The 19,942-nt window shown below is 40.4% G+C and overlaps 1 protein-coding gene across 1 annotated transcript; it reads left to right on the top strand.

The window, feature by feature from the left end:
- The first annotated feature begins 12,309 nt into the window (after positions 1-12,309).
- On the top strand, positions 12,310-19,635 carry LOC310868921 (transcription elongation factor 1 homolog). Its single transcript, XM_083779413.1, has 4 exons — positions 12,310-12,441; positions 14,101-14,233; positions 14,640-14,710; positions 17,563-19,635. Exons 2-4 carry the CDS (start codon positions 14,118-14,120, stop codon positions 17,625-17,627), a joined length of 252 nt encoding a protein of 83 aa, XP_083635539.1. The 5' UTR covers positions 12,310-12,441; positions 14,101-14,117; the 3' UTR covers positions 17,628-19,635.
- The last annotated feature ends 307 nt before the right edge of the window (positions 19,636-19,942 follow it).

Raw genomic sequence — 19,942 nt, 5'->3', positions numbered from 1 at the left:
TTTGTGTTTGGACACGAATCTACACTATAGCTGAATATAGGAGGGGCTAGCATCCCTCAAAAAGGAAGAAAAAGCAATCCTGAAATAAAATGTAAAGAAAATCACACCGTGTGAGGGGCGCTCTTATCATCGTTCATCATCCATTCATTGTCAATGGGAAATTCATTTTTGTGTATGACAAAAATAGCTGATTTGCTCGTCTATATATGACGTAAATTCTCCATTCATTGTCAATGGGAATTTAATGTTTGTGTAAGACGAAAATCTACACTATAGCTGAATATTGGATTGAAAAATTGTGAAAATAGCAGATACTAGCCTACAACAGTGACACATTGAGCTTGTAGATCGGCTATTTTCACTATTATAGGGTTTAAATGGTTAAATCATATAAGTTTGGGTCCCGATATTCCCTACTCAGAAATGTAGCATAGTCAAAAGTACAATATATCTATTTGATATTCTAGGGTAGTGAAAGTCATGAGCTTGAAAAAATTAAATAGAAATGGAAAATAAAAACTACTCCATAAGTACTTTCTAAACTAAGTCACAAACAGTAAAAATACTTAAAAGTAATGTAGTGTAATTTGTACAGTGCACGCACACACACGCGCGCACTCACATAGATGCACGTGCGCACACACGCATGCATGCGACCACACACTTACACCTATTTTACAAAGTGTTGGTAATTGTTTGATTGCTTATAATGTAAGGTCTGAGATGCAGGATTTCACTAGTGAACTGTGGAAGCTAAAACTATAGAACGGTATGTACTGAAACGTGAGACAGGACAGATGGAATGAGTCAGAATCTTGCCCTTACACAGACTTCTGTCCAAAAGGACAGAACAAGCACGCGCATACACGCACGTCACCCCACTCTTAGTGTTTATAGACGCGCACTTACACACGTAGAGATAAGCACATACACAGACTCGTGGAGAGATGTAATTGGTCAAGGAACTTTTTGAGAGTTTAGAAATGACATCATTGCATTATGTGCACCTTCATGATTGGCCGAAGACCAAAATATGGTATGGGTCCGTGCGTGCGAATATACTTCACTGTATTATAGTCATATAATAAGGTTCTGGAACAAAGGAAAAATCAGTACTTTTATTTCTCCTGTCCGGTACTCACTGTGTGTTTATCCTTCCCCATTTTTACCCCTCCCCTCCTCCTTTTTGAACATCATGTGAATCTTTTTATACTCAAGTAATAAATATATTCAATGTTACAACTTTACAACCCCTGCTCCGATCGACTCATTTGACCGGCAGCCTGTGACCTCTCCCGGCGATTTTACGACAGTAATTCAAGTAAAAAGTAACACATTTAACTCATCAAATCATTAAAAATACTTCAAAGTATAACTACAGTAAATAAACCTAAATTGCACTCATACTGCATGGGACACTACAGCAGTGTAACAGCAGTTTCTAACATATCAAATGACACATAACTCTAATCGCCGCAAATGGACAGTGGTGGAAAAAGTACTCACATTTTTTACTTAAGTAAAAGTATAAATACTGCAAATATTTATTACAGGATTGCAATTGAAATAAAATCAGTTGTGATCAACGGCCATTGAAAATAAATTAACCTATGGCAGCTGGGTACTACGGGGGGGGGGGGGGGGGGGGGGACTGCCAAATATTTGTGTAATAGGATAGGACTTATTTTTATATTAACCACGTGAACCCTTGTATTCATTTTCTAGGGGAACATTAGCAGAAAGGTGGCTCAGTGGCATTTGAACTTTTGAAGCACCCAGAAGAATGCAGGAACTGGGGGTGGCAATTTAGGTTTAGGGTTGGGTTTTGGGGGATGTGGGACTAATGCCTCCGGACCGTTGAAGGCCTTGTGGTGATGAGGAGCATTGTGAGCATAAAGCCAGTGAGGGTCTTAGAGCTAGAAAGGCTTAAAAAATTAAATGGTGTAAAAAACAACAAGAGAAGTCAACAGAAGGCCAGGCTGGAGGACAAGCAGACAAGGAGCTGGAAAGAGATGAACAAGAAAATATCATAAATCATCTGATAGACCTTGGTTTAGTCCATGCAGAATAATAAACACATTTGACAAGAAAACTATGAGGCTGTGAAAGACGTTTGAGAACCCATTTTGGACTGAGGCCGATTCTAAAAACGCTTCCAAATCCTGACCCATGTTTTTTGAAAAACTTAAAATATTTATATAGCAGCATCAAAGAAAAATTGAATACTGTACATATTGTACAGAACCCCAAGAGGGGTTCCCGTCCAGAAGGGTTAGAACACCAAAAGGGGTTCCCACTTCCCGCCCAGAATGAGTCCACAAGCCGTCTTGTATAGAGCCAGAGATTATATAGAGAAGGTTTGCACATTATGATATCACTTCTATACAATAGCAGGGGCTTAAGGTTCAAGGTTCAAGGTTGTTTATTAGTGTCCCCGAAGGGCAAAAGGTTTTACAGCAGGTCATACGGCTTGAAACACATATAAATACATCAGTCAGACCAAAGTTATTGCTGCTGGTCGCAAGCGTGCGCTGCGCCCGGGCCTACTTGCATCTTCAGAAGAAAAGAAAAGGGATAGGGGGGTGGGGGAGGCATAGAATTGGTGAGGGGTATTGACAGAGAGGGAGGGGGGGGGGATGGAGACATCATATCACATACAGTTGCATTGTGTAGGCACGGAAACTTGGGTGGGGGTGGGGGGTTTGATTAGGGTATCAGGACAAAAAAAAGAAAAAAAGACCTTCCTTTATGACATCACTTAGTTATGGGTCTTATACTGACCTTGTTGATCCAATCGACGTGGTAAGAGAGTCTTACGAAGATAACAGGCTTCTCGACAACAAAGCAAGTCCTATACACAATGCTGATAAGACCATGGACAACGTATTTTCCATTGACCTCACAGTTCAGAGGGCACGTGAGATGTAATCATTTACATATAAAGTTGTATAATTTTATATCTTTTTTTTTTTAGCACTTTGTTAATCCACTATCATGTTGACTTATCCCCCCCCCCCCCCCCCCCCCCTACAGTAAACTGCTCGCTATTAAGACTTGCACAGCCATGCCCATCTGATAAACTCTGATAAAGTTAATGGTCAATGGTCAAAGTCAGAGGGTAATGTGAGGGGCCGTGTAGGTGTATGAGATAAGATATGGGAGAATTGGGTGAAGTGGTGTATGGCTGCTGCTGCGGTTTTGGCCTACCCGCCCTGGCACTGTCTCAGGACAAAAGAGTTGTGAGATCATTCAAGTCACTCTGGGTTAAATATACAAACTATTTTTAATACACATTCTTCTGGAATATACACTTCTGTTTGTGAATCAGTGCCATCAATAATACAATTCAAATCATATAATTTTCGTCCATGTCAGGCATTACTATTACGAAGAGATCTCAATCCTAAACTTCCCTTCCATTAAAGTGGAAATATTCCTGCTACTGTCTGATTTAAAGAAATCTGACAGTCTTCATATTATATAATATTTCCACTACTCAGGACTCAAGTTCCTTGTATTGCCAGATTCTTATGAGAACAGTTACAGAGAAAATACGAGGGGTAAAATGAATAGAAGGAGCAGAGATCTTCCACTGATCACATTGCTGGAGTTGTAAACAAAGCCTGGCTGGTTGCTGGTGATGTGGTGTTTGATCCAGCTCTGGTACCGGGACACTCTGGCAAAACCATCAGGTTTGTTAGGTTTGGCACAACCTTGAGCCGAAATGAAGCTATTCACTCCAGCCTGGATCCAGCGAGTATTCTGTTTAACCACCATCGGGCCTCCTCCATCTCCCTGTGAAAGAAGCACAAAATTAGTGTTTGCTATATGACTAGATATATGATCCAGTAAAAAATATATTTTTTTCCATATATTTACTATGACTTTGAGTTAGTTAAATGGATAACTTAATACAGTATAATTCTCAACATTTTCCGGCCCACTTGAAAATGCTGAAAGTGTTCTCATTTCACATGTAAAGATTCTGTGATTCATACTCATCACCTTCCAATCAACACACATCACCTTCTTTTCTAGCCAATCAAGAACTCTGTATTTTGATCATATGGATATCTAGAGTTGTTTCAACAAAGTGACGGGGACATAGTCACAATACTTGTATGCACCAGCAGCATAATGACTTCAGATTAGTCTAACATTTGCCAGCAACTACTGCTACTACAAACACAACAAACAATATACTTTGCATTAATTTATCTTAAAAATATCACTTAAATTAACACTTCTCTTAGCCAAACTGTAGAGGTAAATCTGCCCCAGAGCCATATCAACGCTATGTACGAGTGCTATGTACGAGCACATCACTGGTAAACTCTGCATGAAAATGTGTTCTGTCTAACGGTTAACAAATGACATACATTGGACTTATTTGACGTACCACACAGCCGCCCTTTCGTCCTCCACCAGCACAGATCATGTTGTCGGTGATCAATGCTCCGTAGGTACTTTTACATTCTTTAGTGGAAATAACGGGCACATCTGTTTCCTGCAGTGTCTCTGGATAGGGTAGAGAAACTGGAAGAGAAGAGATGTTTTTTCTGTATCAATGAAGATACTACACTATATTATATCATGCATGTGCACGCACGCACGCACATGCATACACACACAGAATACAGTATACACCCCACTTTTGGGTTCCAGTCCAATGATTGATAAACTCTGTCACAGAATATCTAGCAATACACAATATGTTTCATATTGTTGCTGTTGGGAGGAAACCACCTTTTTGAGTTTGTTTTGTTTTCTTTTTTTTAAATGTTTTTTGCATAAATCAGTGCTATTGAACACCCTTTACGTCTGTTTCACAACACCAACTTTGATGAGGCAGTATTTTTCCAAAAGTGGTTTCTTCCTGACAGCAAAGATATTACAGTCACTGAACAACACCCTGAAGAAGTCTCACCTCCAGTGTTGATATTACCCCAGCCGGTAACCCAGGCAGTGCTGCCAGCACTAAAGACACTTCCGTCTGCTGCCAGACAGGCAGGTCGAGTGTAATTGGTCAATGTAAGCGAGGACGAGAGTTTTAACAAAGCAATGTCGTTGTCGAAAGTGAATCTGTTAAAGTTAGGGTGCATGATGATCTGGGACACGGATCTGGACACCTGGTTGGGATTGGAACCCTGCAGAGTCAGTTGTCCAAGGTTTACTGTGATGCTACTGCTGCTGATTCTGAGTGTGTGGAGAGAGAGAGAGAGGGCGTTTAGCAATATAACATTTAGGTCATGTAAACATGAATCAACCTACAGTAGGCTATACTGTATGTAACTGTAATGTGATGCCTGATGCTAAAGTGGCTTGAGGAACGGTCAAGATTAAACAATCAACTCCATGCCTCACTTAAGTAGTCACACAAATATGCTTGGGCCACAATCGGTTCCACCAATCGCTATGCAGTATAGGCTCTGTTCCATTCTTTAGAATGCTACTTCTGTATCAGTTTGTTTCCATTTATCTCTGTCTATCTATATATAGCTATGTATTTTAACTCTGGGCTTAGTAGTCAATATTAAAATCAGTAAAGGAAAACAAATGATTGACATGTTTGTAGATATGTTCTTTTACCAAATCCCCTTGGGAATGCTAATAATTCTAGTGGGATAGGTAATATATTAACATTCCCAAGGTATTGTTGGTATTCAAATTCCCTGTAACACAAATTGCATAATTGATACACAGTTTGAGCCACCAGCTCAACTGTGTAACATTTTATGCCTTCTCTTTTCCAGTAATTCTTTCCAAAGCAAATTCTGGAGTGTTCGTAGGGTTTCACAGTGTACAGTAGGTCTACAACATAAATGCAGAAATGCATTTTTTTTTATTTTTTTTTTTTAAGATATTTTTTTGCGGCTTACGCCTTTTATTGATTTTTGAAGGGACAGACAGTAGGCTGACAGGAAACGGGAGAGAGACGGGGGGATGACATGCAGTAAAGGCCGTGTCGGGTCCGGGAGTCGAACCCGCGGCACACTGCGACTGGATTACCAGTCCGGTGCCCAGACCGTTACGCTACGGCCTGGGCCAGAAATGCATTTTTAAAGGAATCACACAGCTAACATTATAAGCAGGGTTAGGACTAAAAGGAGTACAATAAGATTCAGAGTCAAATCTCACATATTAACGCATGAAGCAGCAGTCAGAATCCACATGTCGTTAATGAGGGTTCCTCCACAGAAAAGGCTCCCACTATAGTACAGACTGGCCATCCAGGGCCACGACCCTGCTACAGCATTAGAACCTCCCACAATCCTCGGGTTGAGTGGAGCCACGCCACACACTACAAGGAAATGGAACAGATTGTATAAAACACATAAGGTCATGCAAGACTCCATTTCTAAATTTCAAAATTTCTCGTACTTTTCTTCTGCATGAGGTTTTCACTTCACGCCTTGCTTGTTTTGTTATTAGTTATTGTGCTTTTCACTAATTTTTCATTTTCTCTGCACCATTTTGCACCTGTCTGTTCAGTGTTCACCATGCTCTACTCTTGTGCTGCAGTTAACCCACGGCCTGCCGAACCACACTTTGGCTTTGCTCTCTACAGGTATATGATTTCAGCAGAGTAGTGAATTGTGGGATTCTGAAATTGCGAGCGTCCAAAGAGAAATGCTCTAATCTTTCAGATGTACACACTCAGGATTTACTGTGTGGTGTACAGGTGGAGTAGAGATGTCTGCACCAATAGATTGTTGTAGTCTCAGCCTGTATATGTTACAGAATACTCCTTAAAACTCCTTCTGTTTCTGTACTCTGTGGGTTGGATACATACAGTACAGTATACGTATTCACCTCACAGTGAATGTCCTCAGTCATGGACTGAGTTGATTGTTTTATTTGTTTTAGCACAATACACAAGAGCCCGGTTTGGTAAATGTAAATGTGGGTTATTATAACTTATTCAACAAGACTCTAGTTTCAAGCAGGACTTCAATGTGGGGAGTTTCAATGTAATATCTTTATTTTATTTCATTTATCCAATGGACACATGCTGATGGAAACCATGCATGTGGGATTGTTTCATCTGCACTGCCATAATTATTTTAACGGAGAATGAATGAATGAATGAATGAATCAATGAATCAATGAATGAATGAATGAATGAGTGCATGCATGAATGAGTGAATGAAAACAGAACTCACCATCCAACTGTGCTCTGCCACCTGGAAGTTGCGAGAATTACTGTTAGAGTGGTATGTGGCACAGAAACATCTCCTGAAAGTTGTTACCAACACAAATAGATACATAGGACATGATCTGTCCTGCATGCACTATTGCATATAATGAGACTGCAGGCGTGTGATTTTACAACATATGACAAGTGACAAAAACCTTTGTGTTACACTTACACCCCTGTTGTCATCACTATCACTATCAGGTATAGCATGGAATTCAGAAGTCCCAAATAATAATACCAATCTTACAGGATTAATGTAGTAGAATTGTAATATTTGTCTTATTCTAAGTAGACAGATTCAATATTTTAAAAAGCATTTGGAAAATTGTGACTCTTACCATCAACCACTAAAGCTAAAATCACCACACAAATGGCCAGTCTTGATTCCATGATGACTCCTGTCTCAACTGTGTGTAACTGCAACCACAGGAGCATTCATTTATTCATTTATAATAGCTACTGTATGGGAGTCATCTCTGACAAGTGGAGGCGGGACACTCAAGGTTCAAGGTTCAAGGTTAGCTTCATCCATTTATTGTCCATTCACTGCCCTTGCATCACCACTCTTCCTCTGAAGAGCACTGGGTTTCTGTTTCATCTCTTTAAAAACGGAGACTTGGGTTGTTTTGTGTCCAGTATCTGAGTATTCTGCCATCCACTCCATGACCAACACAGCTATGTTGTACAAGTATCAGCACGTGTTACTGATTATGGGGAATTTTAGTAAAAGTAATTAGTGAACTAGTATTGAAAGTACTAATGAACATAGTAAGAAGAAAGGGAAAAAAAGAAAGAAAGTAAAACAGCATTTTCCATCAGGGTCTAGGTTACATACATTGTATCCATCATTCAGTTAAATAGTAAATTGCTATATCCAACTGTCTGCTTACTGATGTCGCCCAATGTCAGATTTGTTGTAAGGTAACAGATTGTACAAGGGAATATGAATTTAAGTGAAAGGTATACTTTCCACAAACTCTATGAAAGGGGTCCAAGTCATAATGCATCTATCTTTAGAACAACTACGGTTGTACCTTAGTTTCTCTAGACTCTAGATATCCTTTTAATTTGTTTGTTTGTTCCCCACACTTGAAAACAAGGCACTGCATTGTGGGGGGTTTTAAAGCCGCCGCCGCCTTTTTTTCATGGCAGGGCCAAGCGGTCTACCTGCGCAGCGCTTGCGATCGACTGGTCGACCGCGATCGACGTAATGGGCACCCCTGCTCTAGAGGAATCATGGATCACCTCTTTGACCCAAGGAGCAGCGGTGGCCGAACGGTTTGCGGAGCGGTCTTGATAACGGAAGGTCGCCAGTTCAAATCCCCGGACCGGCACGTTAAAATTACCACCGTTGAAGTGCCCTTGAGCAAGGCATTGAACCCCTACCATGAAATGTTCTATGAGCAGGGTGTGGCTGTAAACAAGCATCTCGAGCTTAGTCCACTTCCCTGGGTAAACAAAGAACTTTGCTTTGCTTACCCACTGTTTGAACGAGGGAGGTTTCCCCGACTTCCATTGTCGAAGTATCAATCTACAAGCCAAAAGCGTTGTGAATGCCACAGCGTTTGCCTGAAGACCCGTGAACCGTACCTTGATTGGAGACACCCCAAAAACAGCAATCACCGGGCAGGGATCGCCTTGGCACAAATCTAATAACTTCTTTGACTTATTGACTAGACAATTAAACACAATGAGCACAAGGAATTGACACTATAGGATTATGGGAAAATTACAATCACGAAGATTTGTGGAGAATTAAGAGCTGCATTCACGAGCTGCAGTGAATGTTTTGCGTTGAGGCAGCTCCAAATCAGGAGCCATTCTTTTATCAAACGGAAAATTACGCAAATTACTTGCGGATAAAGAATGGCGTACGATCGAGCCCATATAATGCATATTATGCATATTATATGCATATAGGAATTTCTTTAAAGTTTTTGAATAAAACATTGAAGCTTTTCTGAAACTTAGGTTAGGATTTACAGTAGAAGGCGTTTTTACTTAAAGCTGTATTACAGTATGCACGTTTCTTTGTGAATGTTATTTTGTACAATCTATATGTTGTAATATGTTATTGTATGTATTATACAATGTATTAAATACAATATAACTTGAATTTGGAGTGATTGTATTTGGTCTCCCTGCTCTTCTATTGAGACATTAATATCAGTGTCTACATTAGGTTGAAGTGGTCAGGAGGAGCACGGATGATCCCGGGTTAATTCAACGGGTGCTCGAACAAAAAAGAACAGAATGCAAAAGGAAGAATAAGTCTGCACACCGTTTTGAAAGCTCCCCAAAAACGTTATTTACCAAGGCGGGGTAAAAAACCCAACGTTTCGACCTCTGTGGCCTTCGTCAGGTATATTGATTATTGATATTATTATCTACAGTAGGTTGGACATCTTTGACCTGAGGGTCAAAATTCTATTCCTCCCCAGAGCAAGCATGCAGGTACTGTAGGCCTACTATTAGCTCAGTGGTAAACATTTCAGGACTTAATTGTGCTGGAGGCCCAGGTTCAGTTCCGGGGTAGAACAGGAAAGTCACATACTGTATAGTCTATAGTGCAGCTCCAACTTCATTCAGGACACACTCAAAGATAAATTTACCCAGTTATGTTCCTCGTGACAATAAGGAGACACCGCTTAAAAGTCCTTCAGACCTTTAGTTAGAGTAGATGAGATTTTCGATCACGTCCCACTGTTACACAACAAATGTTGCGCAACAGGCGCTCCCAGGCTGTGGAGCGATGCGATCGGCTTTGATATCAATAACCTCCCTCTTTTTGATAAAACTTCGTCCTGGGCGCTGGGTGTTACTAATTGGAAGGACGGTGAACTTTTTCCTGGGTGATCGGGGAGTTAATCATTTTGATTACTGATTACCACTCCCAGACAGAATAGAACAGCTATCAGGTACAATATACAGCACACTGATAAGACCCAACGTCCCACCATGACAGGAAAATGTGAGTCAGTTTCATTTCTCACCAAAAGCCCTATCTTTCTATTTCATGTACAGTAGGTTTCGCTATGTTTATCATCCATGTCCAATACAGAGAGCAGATAGCAGGTTGTAATGTAGGCCTATATAGACCGATTCCGTACCGGTTTCATGGTCGCAGCTATACGTATTTCCTGTAGGCGGACTCGACGTAGCTGCGGGGGTAAAACCCTCACCAGACGCACCTCTTCCACTACAGTGAACGGCAGAGTGACTGATGTTAGTTTGCCTCAAACTTTACTCTTTTACCTGCTTTTTTACTAACACTAACATTACAAAGATGCCCAGAACATCGAGATGAACCTGTGTAGTTTATGGCTGCTCCAACAGTAGTGGCAACATAACAAATAAAATAAAACGGAATGTCTAATATCCACCACGGTGGCGGAGACCAGAGACTTTGAGTAATGGTTGAGACAAAGCAGTGAAAGATACATAACGCAAGTCTTACCCAATACCAAATATTTCTGTTTTATTAACACAAGGCTGCTGTACTTTATACCTCATACTTTAAATTCTTAGTATGAGGTATAAAATACAGCAGCCTTGTGTTCATAAAACAGAAAGATTGGGTATTGGGTAAGACTGAAATTATGTATCTTTCAGGACCCTTCACTGCTTTGTCTCAACCATTACTCAATGGCTCTGGTCTCCGCCACCACAGTGGATATTTTGACATTCCGTTTTTATTTATTTATATGTTGCCACTACTGTTGGAGCAGCCATAAACTACACAGGTTCATCTCGATGTTTATAGGCATCTTTGTAATGTTAGTGTTAGTAAAAAAGCAGGTAAAGGAGTAAAGTTTGAGGCAAACTAACATCAGTCACTCTGCCGTTCACTGTAGTGGAAGAGGTGCGTCTGGTGAGGGTTTTACTCCCGCAGCTATGTCGAGTCCGCCTACAGGAAATACGTAGGCTGCGACCATGAAATCGCTACGGAATCGGTCTATAGGGCAGGTTGCCTCATAAAGGCAGGGTTTAGTGTTTTTATGATATGATATGTTTTATAGGCTATTGTCCCAGCTTATATTCAACTGCTGAACAGCAAATAGCACTTTATTCTTGCCCTTTTGCACATACTGCCCACTGATGCACTTTAGCTGACTTTGCTACTACTGTATGTCATGAATTCTCTGTCTCTAGTGCCCTGTTCTTAGTCCTGTATTGAATGTTGTTGTTGTGTGTATTTTTACTATGATCTGGCTGCAAACCAATTTCCCGCAAGGGACAATAAAGCTAACCTTGAACCTTGAACCTTAATGTTGATAATATCACAATTAAACAATCAAATGTATGTGGAAAGAAAACCCTGGTGTCTCCGGAAACTGTGTGTGTGTCTCTCTCTGTGTGTGTGCGTGTGTGTGTGTGTGTGTGTGTGTGTGTGTGTGTGTGTGTGTGTGTGTGTGTGCGTGTGTGCGTGCGTGCGAGAGAGAGACCTGAGCTGCAGCCTACCGCTGACCTCTCTCACCTTTCCTTTTCCAACGCACAATGATGATGAGGAAGACCCTCTATATTAACGATGTATATAACGATACAATGTGACTCTGTTTACAAAATGCTGTACCTCCTCCAACTGTATATACTTTCCACATTTTCAACTGTTTTTATATTTTGACACTTGCTTTGGCAATGTAAACGTATGTTTTCTCATGCCAATAAAGCTCCTTTGAATTGAAATTGAATATAATTGTTTAGGCTACATATAAGGCACTTTATTTCTTGGTTGACAAACCAAGTTTGTCTTAACTTCTTGAATCTTGCAGATCATTCATTTATTTATTCTCCCAGGCAAGAAATGTGTTATATGTAACAGGATTGTAGTAAGCAACAACGAGGACATCTAGTGGACAGGCAGGGAACAACCGTGTCAGAAACGGCTCTGTAGGAAGATTGTTTGACTTTGAAGAAGGTCTCTTGGGATGCTCCGGCAGGACAGTCAGAGCCAGCACTGCCAGCAGACACCTTTATTATCCAACATACAGTCTGCAAAGTGCTATTAACCGAAGTGATCCCCTAAAAACGCTATTATTGTAATTGATCCCTCCCAGCTGCAGCGCCAGCTAGCTCGGCACTGCGCTGAGCGACGTAACCTCCGGGTCCGTCCCACTTCCTGTGTGTGTCTAGACAGCGCGCGCTACCCGACTGGGATGTGATGGCTGCATCATCCGGATCTACTTGAATTTCCACAGCATCATCATCATCATCATCGCCAACAGCCAGAAGCCATTCGTTTGGTAAGAACAGCAGACAGTAGATGGTTTAAAATGCTGATTGATCGCCTGTACGTTTTGCGCGAAGGTTAGGCACGTGCACGCAGACCAGAGTTGTCCAACTTGTCCCCCCCCAAAACTAAAATGCATCGCAGCACAGGCCATGTTTATCCTAGCTGTTGTTAGCCTGCTAGCCTGGCTGCAGCTTTGTTTAGTGTTTACTCAGTTCAATGTACACTACACTGCTGCTGGTTATCACTACCGTAAGTGACAAGAAAGGGAACTCTTGTTTTAACGGCCGTCTCATGTGGCGTGTGTGACGCCTGCAAATAAAATAACACAAAACAATAATGTCACTGTTTAGTTACGTGACGTCCTGCACAGACCACACAGCACGCACGTTATCTATTCGGCCCTTCAACGTTAATAGTACAGTGCAACATCTTGCATTTCTTGCAGCATATAGCCTACCTTATAGATGGCATCATCATGAATCAGAATTACTCAACATAAATCATAGTCGTTCTCCACCCCAATGACCCCATCAAAAGGCTGGCATGACAATGACCCACAAAATAGCCTACAGACAAATCAACAAAGAAGTTATTACTGAATAGGCCTATCAGTGTTCTTAATCTAAACCGTACGGCCCATCTCAGTCTGCATAACTATTTCCAATTACTTTATGATGATGATGAGTATTCTTTATTTATTTGAATGACTAACTGACTTGTTTATGCCTCCTTTTAGATGTAATTCAGAATACAGTTTAACACAGCTGGACTGTTAAAAGTTCAGTGTAATCTGTCATCTCTCAGGGATACTGATGCAATTCTGAGTTTAGCAAAGTGAGTGAATAAATATGTATCGTCGTCCTGGCAATATATTGAAAATCATGATTGATTAGTTAGTAGTAGTAGTACCCATTGTTGTGGACAGACAAGTTGTCGACAAGTTGCAAAGTTGCATTCAGTGTTTTACTGTTTGGAGGAGTCAAGATGCATGTACTTATTGGCCAGTTTGTGACACAAAATCTTGTACGATTTTGGAATAAATACATAATTCCAGATTTTCTGGTTATTTCTTTTTCATTTTCAGTTACAGATATCGTGATATATCGTTGATTAAATCTCTTGCAATATATTGAGTGTCGCAATATCACAATAGATCAAATAATATGATATTATCATTATTGAGGGCCTAATATTGCCACAGATATTGTATCCTGAGGTACCCATTTTGTCCCACCCCTAAAATGTACATATCTTGAATGGACACACAAATCAAAACAAATCCATTAAGACATGAAAACATGAGGGCCAAATATTCATCCAGCACCCCCAGCAATGCACACAGTTGCAATTCAAGCACATGAAATACCGTAGTAGACACGTGATACAGAGGAAGAAGTGACTGTATCATTGACCCATTAGTTATAAGTAAAGTTGGTAATTAAAAGTTCAGTGCATTGTATTGTTCTTGTACAAAAATAAAAGTCAGAAATCCCCCAGAATCTGTCAATACTTTGTGAATATAATGTGATCCCCACAATATTCTCTCAATATCAATATCACGGTGTTTGGTCAAAAATATAGTATGAAATATAGTGATAGATTTTGTATCCACGTTGCCCAGCTCAGAGGCTCAGCTGTTAAAATAATTCTGTCTATTTACCTTCTGTAGAGCCACAACTCTCAACAATGGGACGCAGGAAGTCCAAGAGAAAACCACCTCCCAAGAAGAAACTGACAGGCAACCTGGACACCCAGTTCACCTGCCCGTTCTGTAACCACGAGAAGTCCTGTGACGTCAAAATGTAAGTTAACCTCAATGATGATGATGATGGCACGTCTAATGCGTGACCAATAGAGGGCCCCAACTGTTTGGCTGCATTGGTCATCATGACACTTTTTGATGACGATAGGTATCGTCAATTATGCAGCCAATGTTTCCAGATTTGAACCACTCAGCCAACAATACTATGTTCATGTACCGGTATGTCATTGTAGGTGACTTTTTCAAAAAGGGCTGAAATAGTTGTGAGCTTCTAGAGCAACACGTTTGTTTGTTTTTAAATGTTTGAATAGGGCTGAAATGTTTACATAAAATAAGCCTCTGTTTGTGTTTCTTGTATTTATCCATTTGTTTGCATTACATTGTATCCACCACCACCAGCATGAACAATATGTATACAACCATTTCCCCATGTGATTGCTTTTTAGGGAAAGGACTCGGAACACAGGAATTATTTCATGCACTGTTTGCTTGGAGGAGTTCCAGACTCCTATAACATGTATCCTTTTAAAGCTACAATTACCTTATATATATTAAGTCTTATACAATTCCAGACTGGCTGGCCAGGCTTATGACCATCAGGCAGTACTACTTGTCAACCAGTAATGTCCTACGGTCACCGACGTCATTTTAGCTATCATGCAATTCCAGACGGCAGATTTGTTGCACCATGGGAGCCAAACTACACCCGGAAGTTTGGTGGAATCCACTGGAGTCAACAAGAGCTCAGTGACCAGCTCATGAACAAACACTATTTCTGAATAACTGAGACCTTTGTAAAGTAATCACTTCTGGAAAGTAACATACACAATACATTATTGTCTGCTGTGTTGCTTTTTGTGTGTACAAAGGTACAGAGGTATCTAAAGAGCAAATAGTACGTTTCTGAATGTGCCAACTATCGCGAGACTGTCCGCCGTTTCCTGTCTGGCAGCCAGATCTCGCGATACCTCCGAGACAGAAACAATACCTGCTGCTGTTTAGATCCTCAAATAAAATTATGTAGGCCTACTGTGGACTCTGTGCACATCGAAATGAAAGTGATTAGAAAACAACCTGTGGTATGTCTTTTATATTCCTGAACCGATTGTTTAGAAATAATGTTTGTTCACGAGCTGGTCCAGCCGGCTCCATTCACTGCTATGTATTCATTGAAATTCCGGTGTGCGATTTGCCTCCCATGAAAGTGTCATGGCGCAGCCTATTCACGTGACCATGACCTTTCCTTAAGCTTCCTTGCCTGACACCAGGGTCTAAGGTTCGCAATGGAAGTGTAGGGAGAGAATCTGTGCTAGTTATATTGTATGAACATACAGTACTAGTACTCTACCATACAGATTGGTTAAAATGTCATTTTGTTCATTGAAATACTGCAAGTTCCAGCTTGTATAAAGAAATCACTGTAATTACTAATTAGAAATAACATTTAATAGCAAGTTTGAATGACACTGGCTAGATGCTAGGGGTTTTGTCATGTATATTTTTAACCTCTGAAATCTGGTCTATCCATTAGGGGCACGGTGGCACAGTGGTAGTGCTGTCGCCTCACAGCTAGATGTTCCTGGGTTCGATTCCCGCTGGGGATGCTGTGGGCGTGTTCTCTCCTGTCATCAGTGCCCATACCCGAGGCGGGGTTCGCCCTTTCTGTAGGGAGTTTGCATGTTCTCCCCGTGTCCCCTAGGTCTCTAAATTACCTCCCCTCTGGCCAGCCAGGTCGCCTGATGATGGGGAAAGGAACTGGTCGGAATAATGTGTTTCTTCCACTCTCTACGTCTGGCCCCCTGTCAGGTGAAAATAATCAGCTTGGGCTCCTCATGCACAGAAGAAGCAACCAGAGGAAGTGTAGCGCCCAGGATTACATTAGATAATTGACACTGGGTGAAAGAATGGGTTGCAAAATCATTGGATAAAATTTTGAAAGGTGAAATCTGGTCTATTACTATACAGTATACCAATTATTTGTATACTTATTTGTATACATTGAGACAGCACACACGTTGCTTTCCAAACTAGTTACTTTGAGGAGTGCTTGCTTCGGTTCACTCAAAGGTTTTTGAGGGTCATGAGAGGTGCCCAAGCAAGCCACAAGGTGAGGGAGTCCCTGCCCCGAACGAGTGCTCCCTCCGCATTCAACATCTCAGGCAATCACAGTGATTTAGGGCAGTGTTTTGAAGACGTCTGGAAGTCTGCTTCTGGAATTACTCATACACAATGTACACATTTTTAGATTTATTTTGAAACATTTAGATTTTAAAGGGTAAGACCACTTTTTGAGAGGTTTGAGTTGTTTGCTTACCTTATTATGGGAAAACTAGTCCATTCCATGAGTTCTTTCGCTCCGTTGTGTTTATTAGCAATTTAGGAAATAAAAAAGTTACTCATTGACTTCCATTGTAACGGGGAAACAGCTCTCAAAGTCACTCTTTTAGCACATAAACCAATGCAACAAAAGCTGATTCTGACAGTTTATGACATCAGAAAAACTCATGCGGTTTTATTTTTAATAAAACATTAAAATTTTGTCTTGTTTTGACTAATTTGTGTAGAAAGAAGATCCGGTAGGTATACCTACGTCGACCGAATCACTGCTTTTCGTGTTGAGCAAAAAGCGATCTGATTGGACCAAAACTGTACACCACTCCTGAAGCGTATTATTGGAATACCGTTGATCCATGACGGGGGATGTAAACAAATTGATTTGATCTCGTCCGCTTGTCACTAAAAACATACACAATGGACGTGTTTGAGGGAGACACTTTAGAAGAAGTGTCTGGGACTGCTCGAATACGCGAGGCTGCACTGCTCGTATACGCGATGTTGCAGCTGAGTGCATCTCAAACAGCATGGAGACTTGTTTACAAACGAAACCCCGCAAGATGTCCCCGCGAGTGTTGGGAACGCCGTAGTAGGCCTACTGCTTCAGTCTATCTCCGACTAAAATATCGACTATAAAATCTTAATAGACGAAAATAAAACCGCATGAGTTTTCCTGATGTCATAAACTGTCAGAATCAGCTTTTGTTTCGTTGGTTTATGTGCTAAAAGAGAGCTGTTTCCTCGTTACAATGGAAGTCAATGAGCAACTTTTTTATTTCTTAAATTGATAACACAACGGAGCGAAATAACTCATGGAATGGACTAGTTTGCCCATAATAAGGTAAGAAAACAACCTCTCAAAAAGTGGTCTTACCATTTAACATCACTGTCGCAAAATATGTTCTTGTGGGGGTCCGGGGCCACATACATTAATTGGGGATCCTTGACATGAAAATGTTTGAGGACCACTTTGATAAAGAGTCCTATTACCTGTATATTATTGAGTCTGGTTGTCCTTAACCATTTGTTTTCTAGATCTGTCGGAGCCAGTGGATGTTTACAGTGATTGGATCGATGCCTGTGAAGCAGCAAATCAGTAGCTGTATTTGCTTGTGATCTGCTGCCCGTTTATATAAATGTACCTACATTCCATCTCTCTGAATGCTCACCTGACATAGGTTGTGTGTTTTAGTTGGCTCTACAGTATGTAGCAACACCGGTGTTGACATTTTCTTGACTGAGAACATTTATTTTCTTCCTTTCTTTCCTTTTTACTTGGATGATGTTTTTTGTGTGTGGAACACTTGTATTGCTGATCACAGCCCATACATCTGGCTGAGCCAGGACTTATCATGTATTATTTGGAGAAGGACCAAAAACCTGCCTATACACATTCAAATAATCCTCAGTCTTTACTTAACTCTGAGATTGTTGAATTTGGCTTGATTGGTGATTGTATTTTTTTCTCTCCCCTCACACTTAAATTAAGACATTTTGTTATTATGCGTTATTAATAATGTTATACAAAATCTCTAGAATATGCACCCTACTGTGCATGCAGACTGGTTTCTGGTGTAGGTAGCGCTATGTCCGCCCAATAAGCAGATGAGTAGCGAGTGTTAATAAGCAAGTAATAAACTATTCACTGCATGTCTCGCCGAGATTAATTTCACACACTCTTTTCCATGGTTTGGACATCCCACATCATCACAGTTCGCCATAAACCTTCACAAAACGCGCCATAGGTTGCGGATAGTGGATGTTATGCTTATGATTTGGATTGTGATATTAAAGCTAAGATCATCAGAACATGATGCTGTGATACCTATTGTCTCACCATTCACAGACACAGATATTTAAGGTAGTATTTTCTTTGGGACTAACCCCAACATATCCAATGTCTGTCATTGTTTTCACTGTGCTTGTGATGTAATTCCTACTCTGCAACACCCCCTGGTGATTGTATCGTGTATCGCCAATTTTAGTGGCCAAAATCTTGATATGAAAATAGCAAGTATCGCCCAAGTCTAGTGCAAATGGGACCAAATGGACCGGTAAGGGTCCATTTGGTTCCATTTGTATACTCTGAGTTAAATGAACACTCAGGGATTCACAGTGTTTCATTTCCTGAAGGCAAGATTTCCATTTTCAGTATCTGCCCTTAGCCATTCGTGAATGGATGCAGTGTGCATGGAGAAAGTTCCATTTGTGGTGTTCCCCTACTGTTGCACACTCCAGTTGTCCCTTTTATGGTAATATTATGTTAGTTTACTATCCATTCCTGATTGTAATGGCCTTTTTTTTTTCTTTCTTCTTTTTAAAAAACTTTTGTTATTTGACATTTCTTAAAGCGCCAATCCAAGATTTCCGCATGCATATTTAACTAAACAAAGATGGTGTCATGTCTTGTCTAGTGTTCTGAACTTGACTATGTTACCAATAAAATAGCATACAATGTAAATATTGTGATATGACATTAGGTGCAGTAACTGTCCATTTAGACCTGAGGCTGATTTGGAAAAGGGTATATTTTTTTATTAAAATAAATAATCATGTACTGTCTGTCGGGTGGGAACCTCATATGTCCGGAACTGTTACTTCAGGATTCAAATTAAAAAAAATAGCAAAAGTAACAGATCTACAAGCACAAAACGCGTCGCTTCCAGATCTGCTACTTTTGTGTGACACTGTACTATGAACTATGAACAAATAGTAGGGCATTCATTTACGAATAAACACAAAAATCTTAAACATAGATGAGAGGTTTCTGCCCGACAGCAATGATATAACGACTAAAATGACACAGATGCTTTCCCAGATTTAAAGGTATATAGGCTTTCCAGGTCTATACACAGGTTAAGGAGTGTGTATCCAACCACCACAGTTGTGCCAGTCCACCTCTTACTATAATCCACCCTACAAATGGATTAAAAATGATTTATTATAAAATTACATTATTATTAAATCCAGGATTGGAGCTTTAAAGTGCTATGTTTTATTTGCTTTGTTCCAGTAAGCTTTTTCGTTGAGTTTCCTTTTTTATACCACTAGATGATTGTTGTTTTTATTTTGTTTAATTTTTTTGTACAATAAACTACTTTTGAACAAATAAAATCTGCGTATTTGACATTTCTATATCTATTTTGTTTTTCGAGTTTCCAAAGTGTACTTAATGTCTGTACATTTTGTCTCCCTGCCTGAAAACGCTTAAACGCCAAATTCATTCTCAATGGCAATAGCACACACTTTGGCATGCTATTAGTCCTACATACTTACACCTAGAAACCCCATTTAGTTTCATCTTACGGTGGCCATGTTTGCCTGAAAAGGAATCTTTGAAACGTTTCATAGTTTTAGAAATATAGTGCTTGTGGGAAATGTATAATGGGGCTCAATGGCAGCTATTGGCACTTCC

Source organism: Protomyctophum parallelum (assembly GCF_964188405.1).
Source record: "Protomyctophum parallelum genome assembly, chromosome: 13".
Taxonomy (NCBI): domain Eukaryota; kingdom Metazoa; phylum Chordata; class Actinopteri; order Myctophiformes; family Myctophidae; genus Protomyctophum; species Protomyctophum parallelum.
The sequence above is the reverse complement of the archived record's forward strand: the minus strand, read 5'-3'. Positions and strand labels throughout refer to the sequence as shown.

Coding starts and splice junctions, on each gene's coding strand:
- LOC310868921 (XM_083779413.1), top strand. CDS start 14,118: ATGGGACGCAGGAAGTCCAAGAGAAAACCACCTCCCAAGAAGAAACTG. Junction 14,234..14,639: donor AAGTCCTGTGACGTCAAAAT/GTAAGTTAACCT, acceptor ATTGCTTTTTAG/GGAAAGGACTCGGAACACAG. Junction 14,711..17,562: donor GTTCCAGACTCCTATAACAT/GTATCCTTTTAA, acceptor TTTGTTTTCTAG/ATCTGTCGGAGCCAGTGGAT.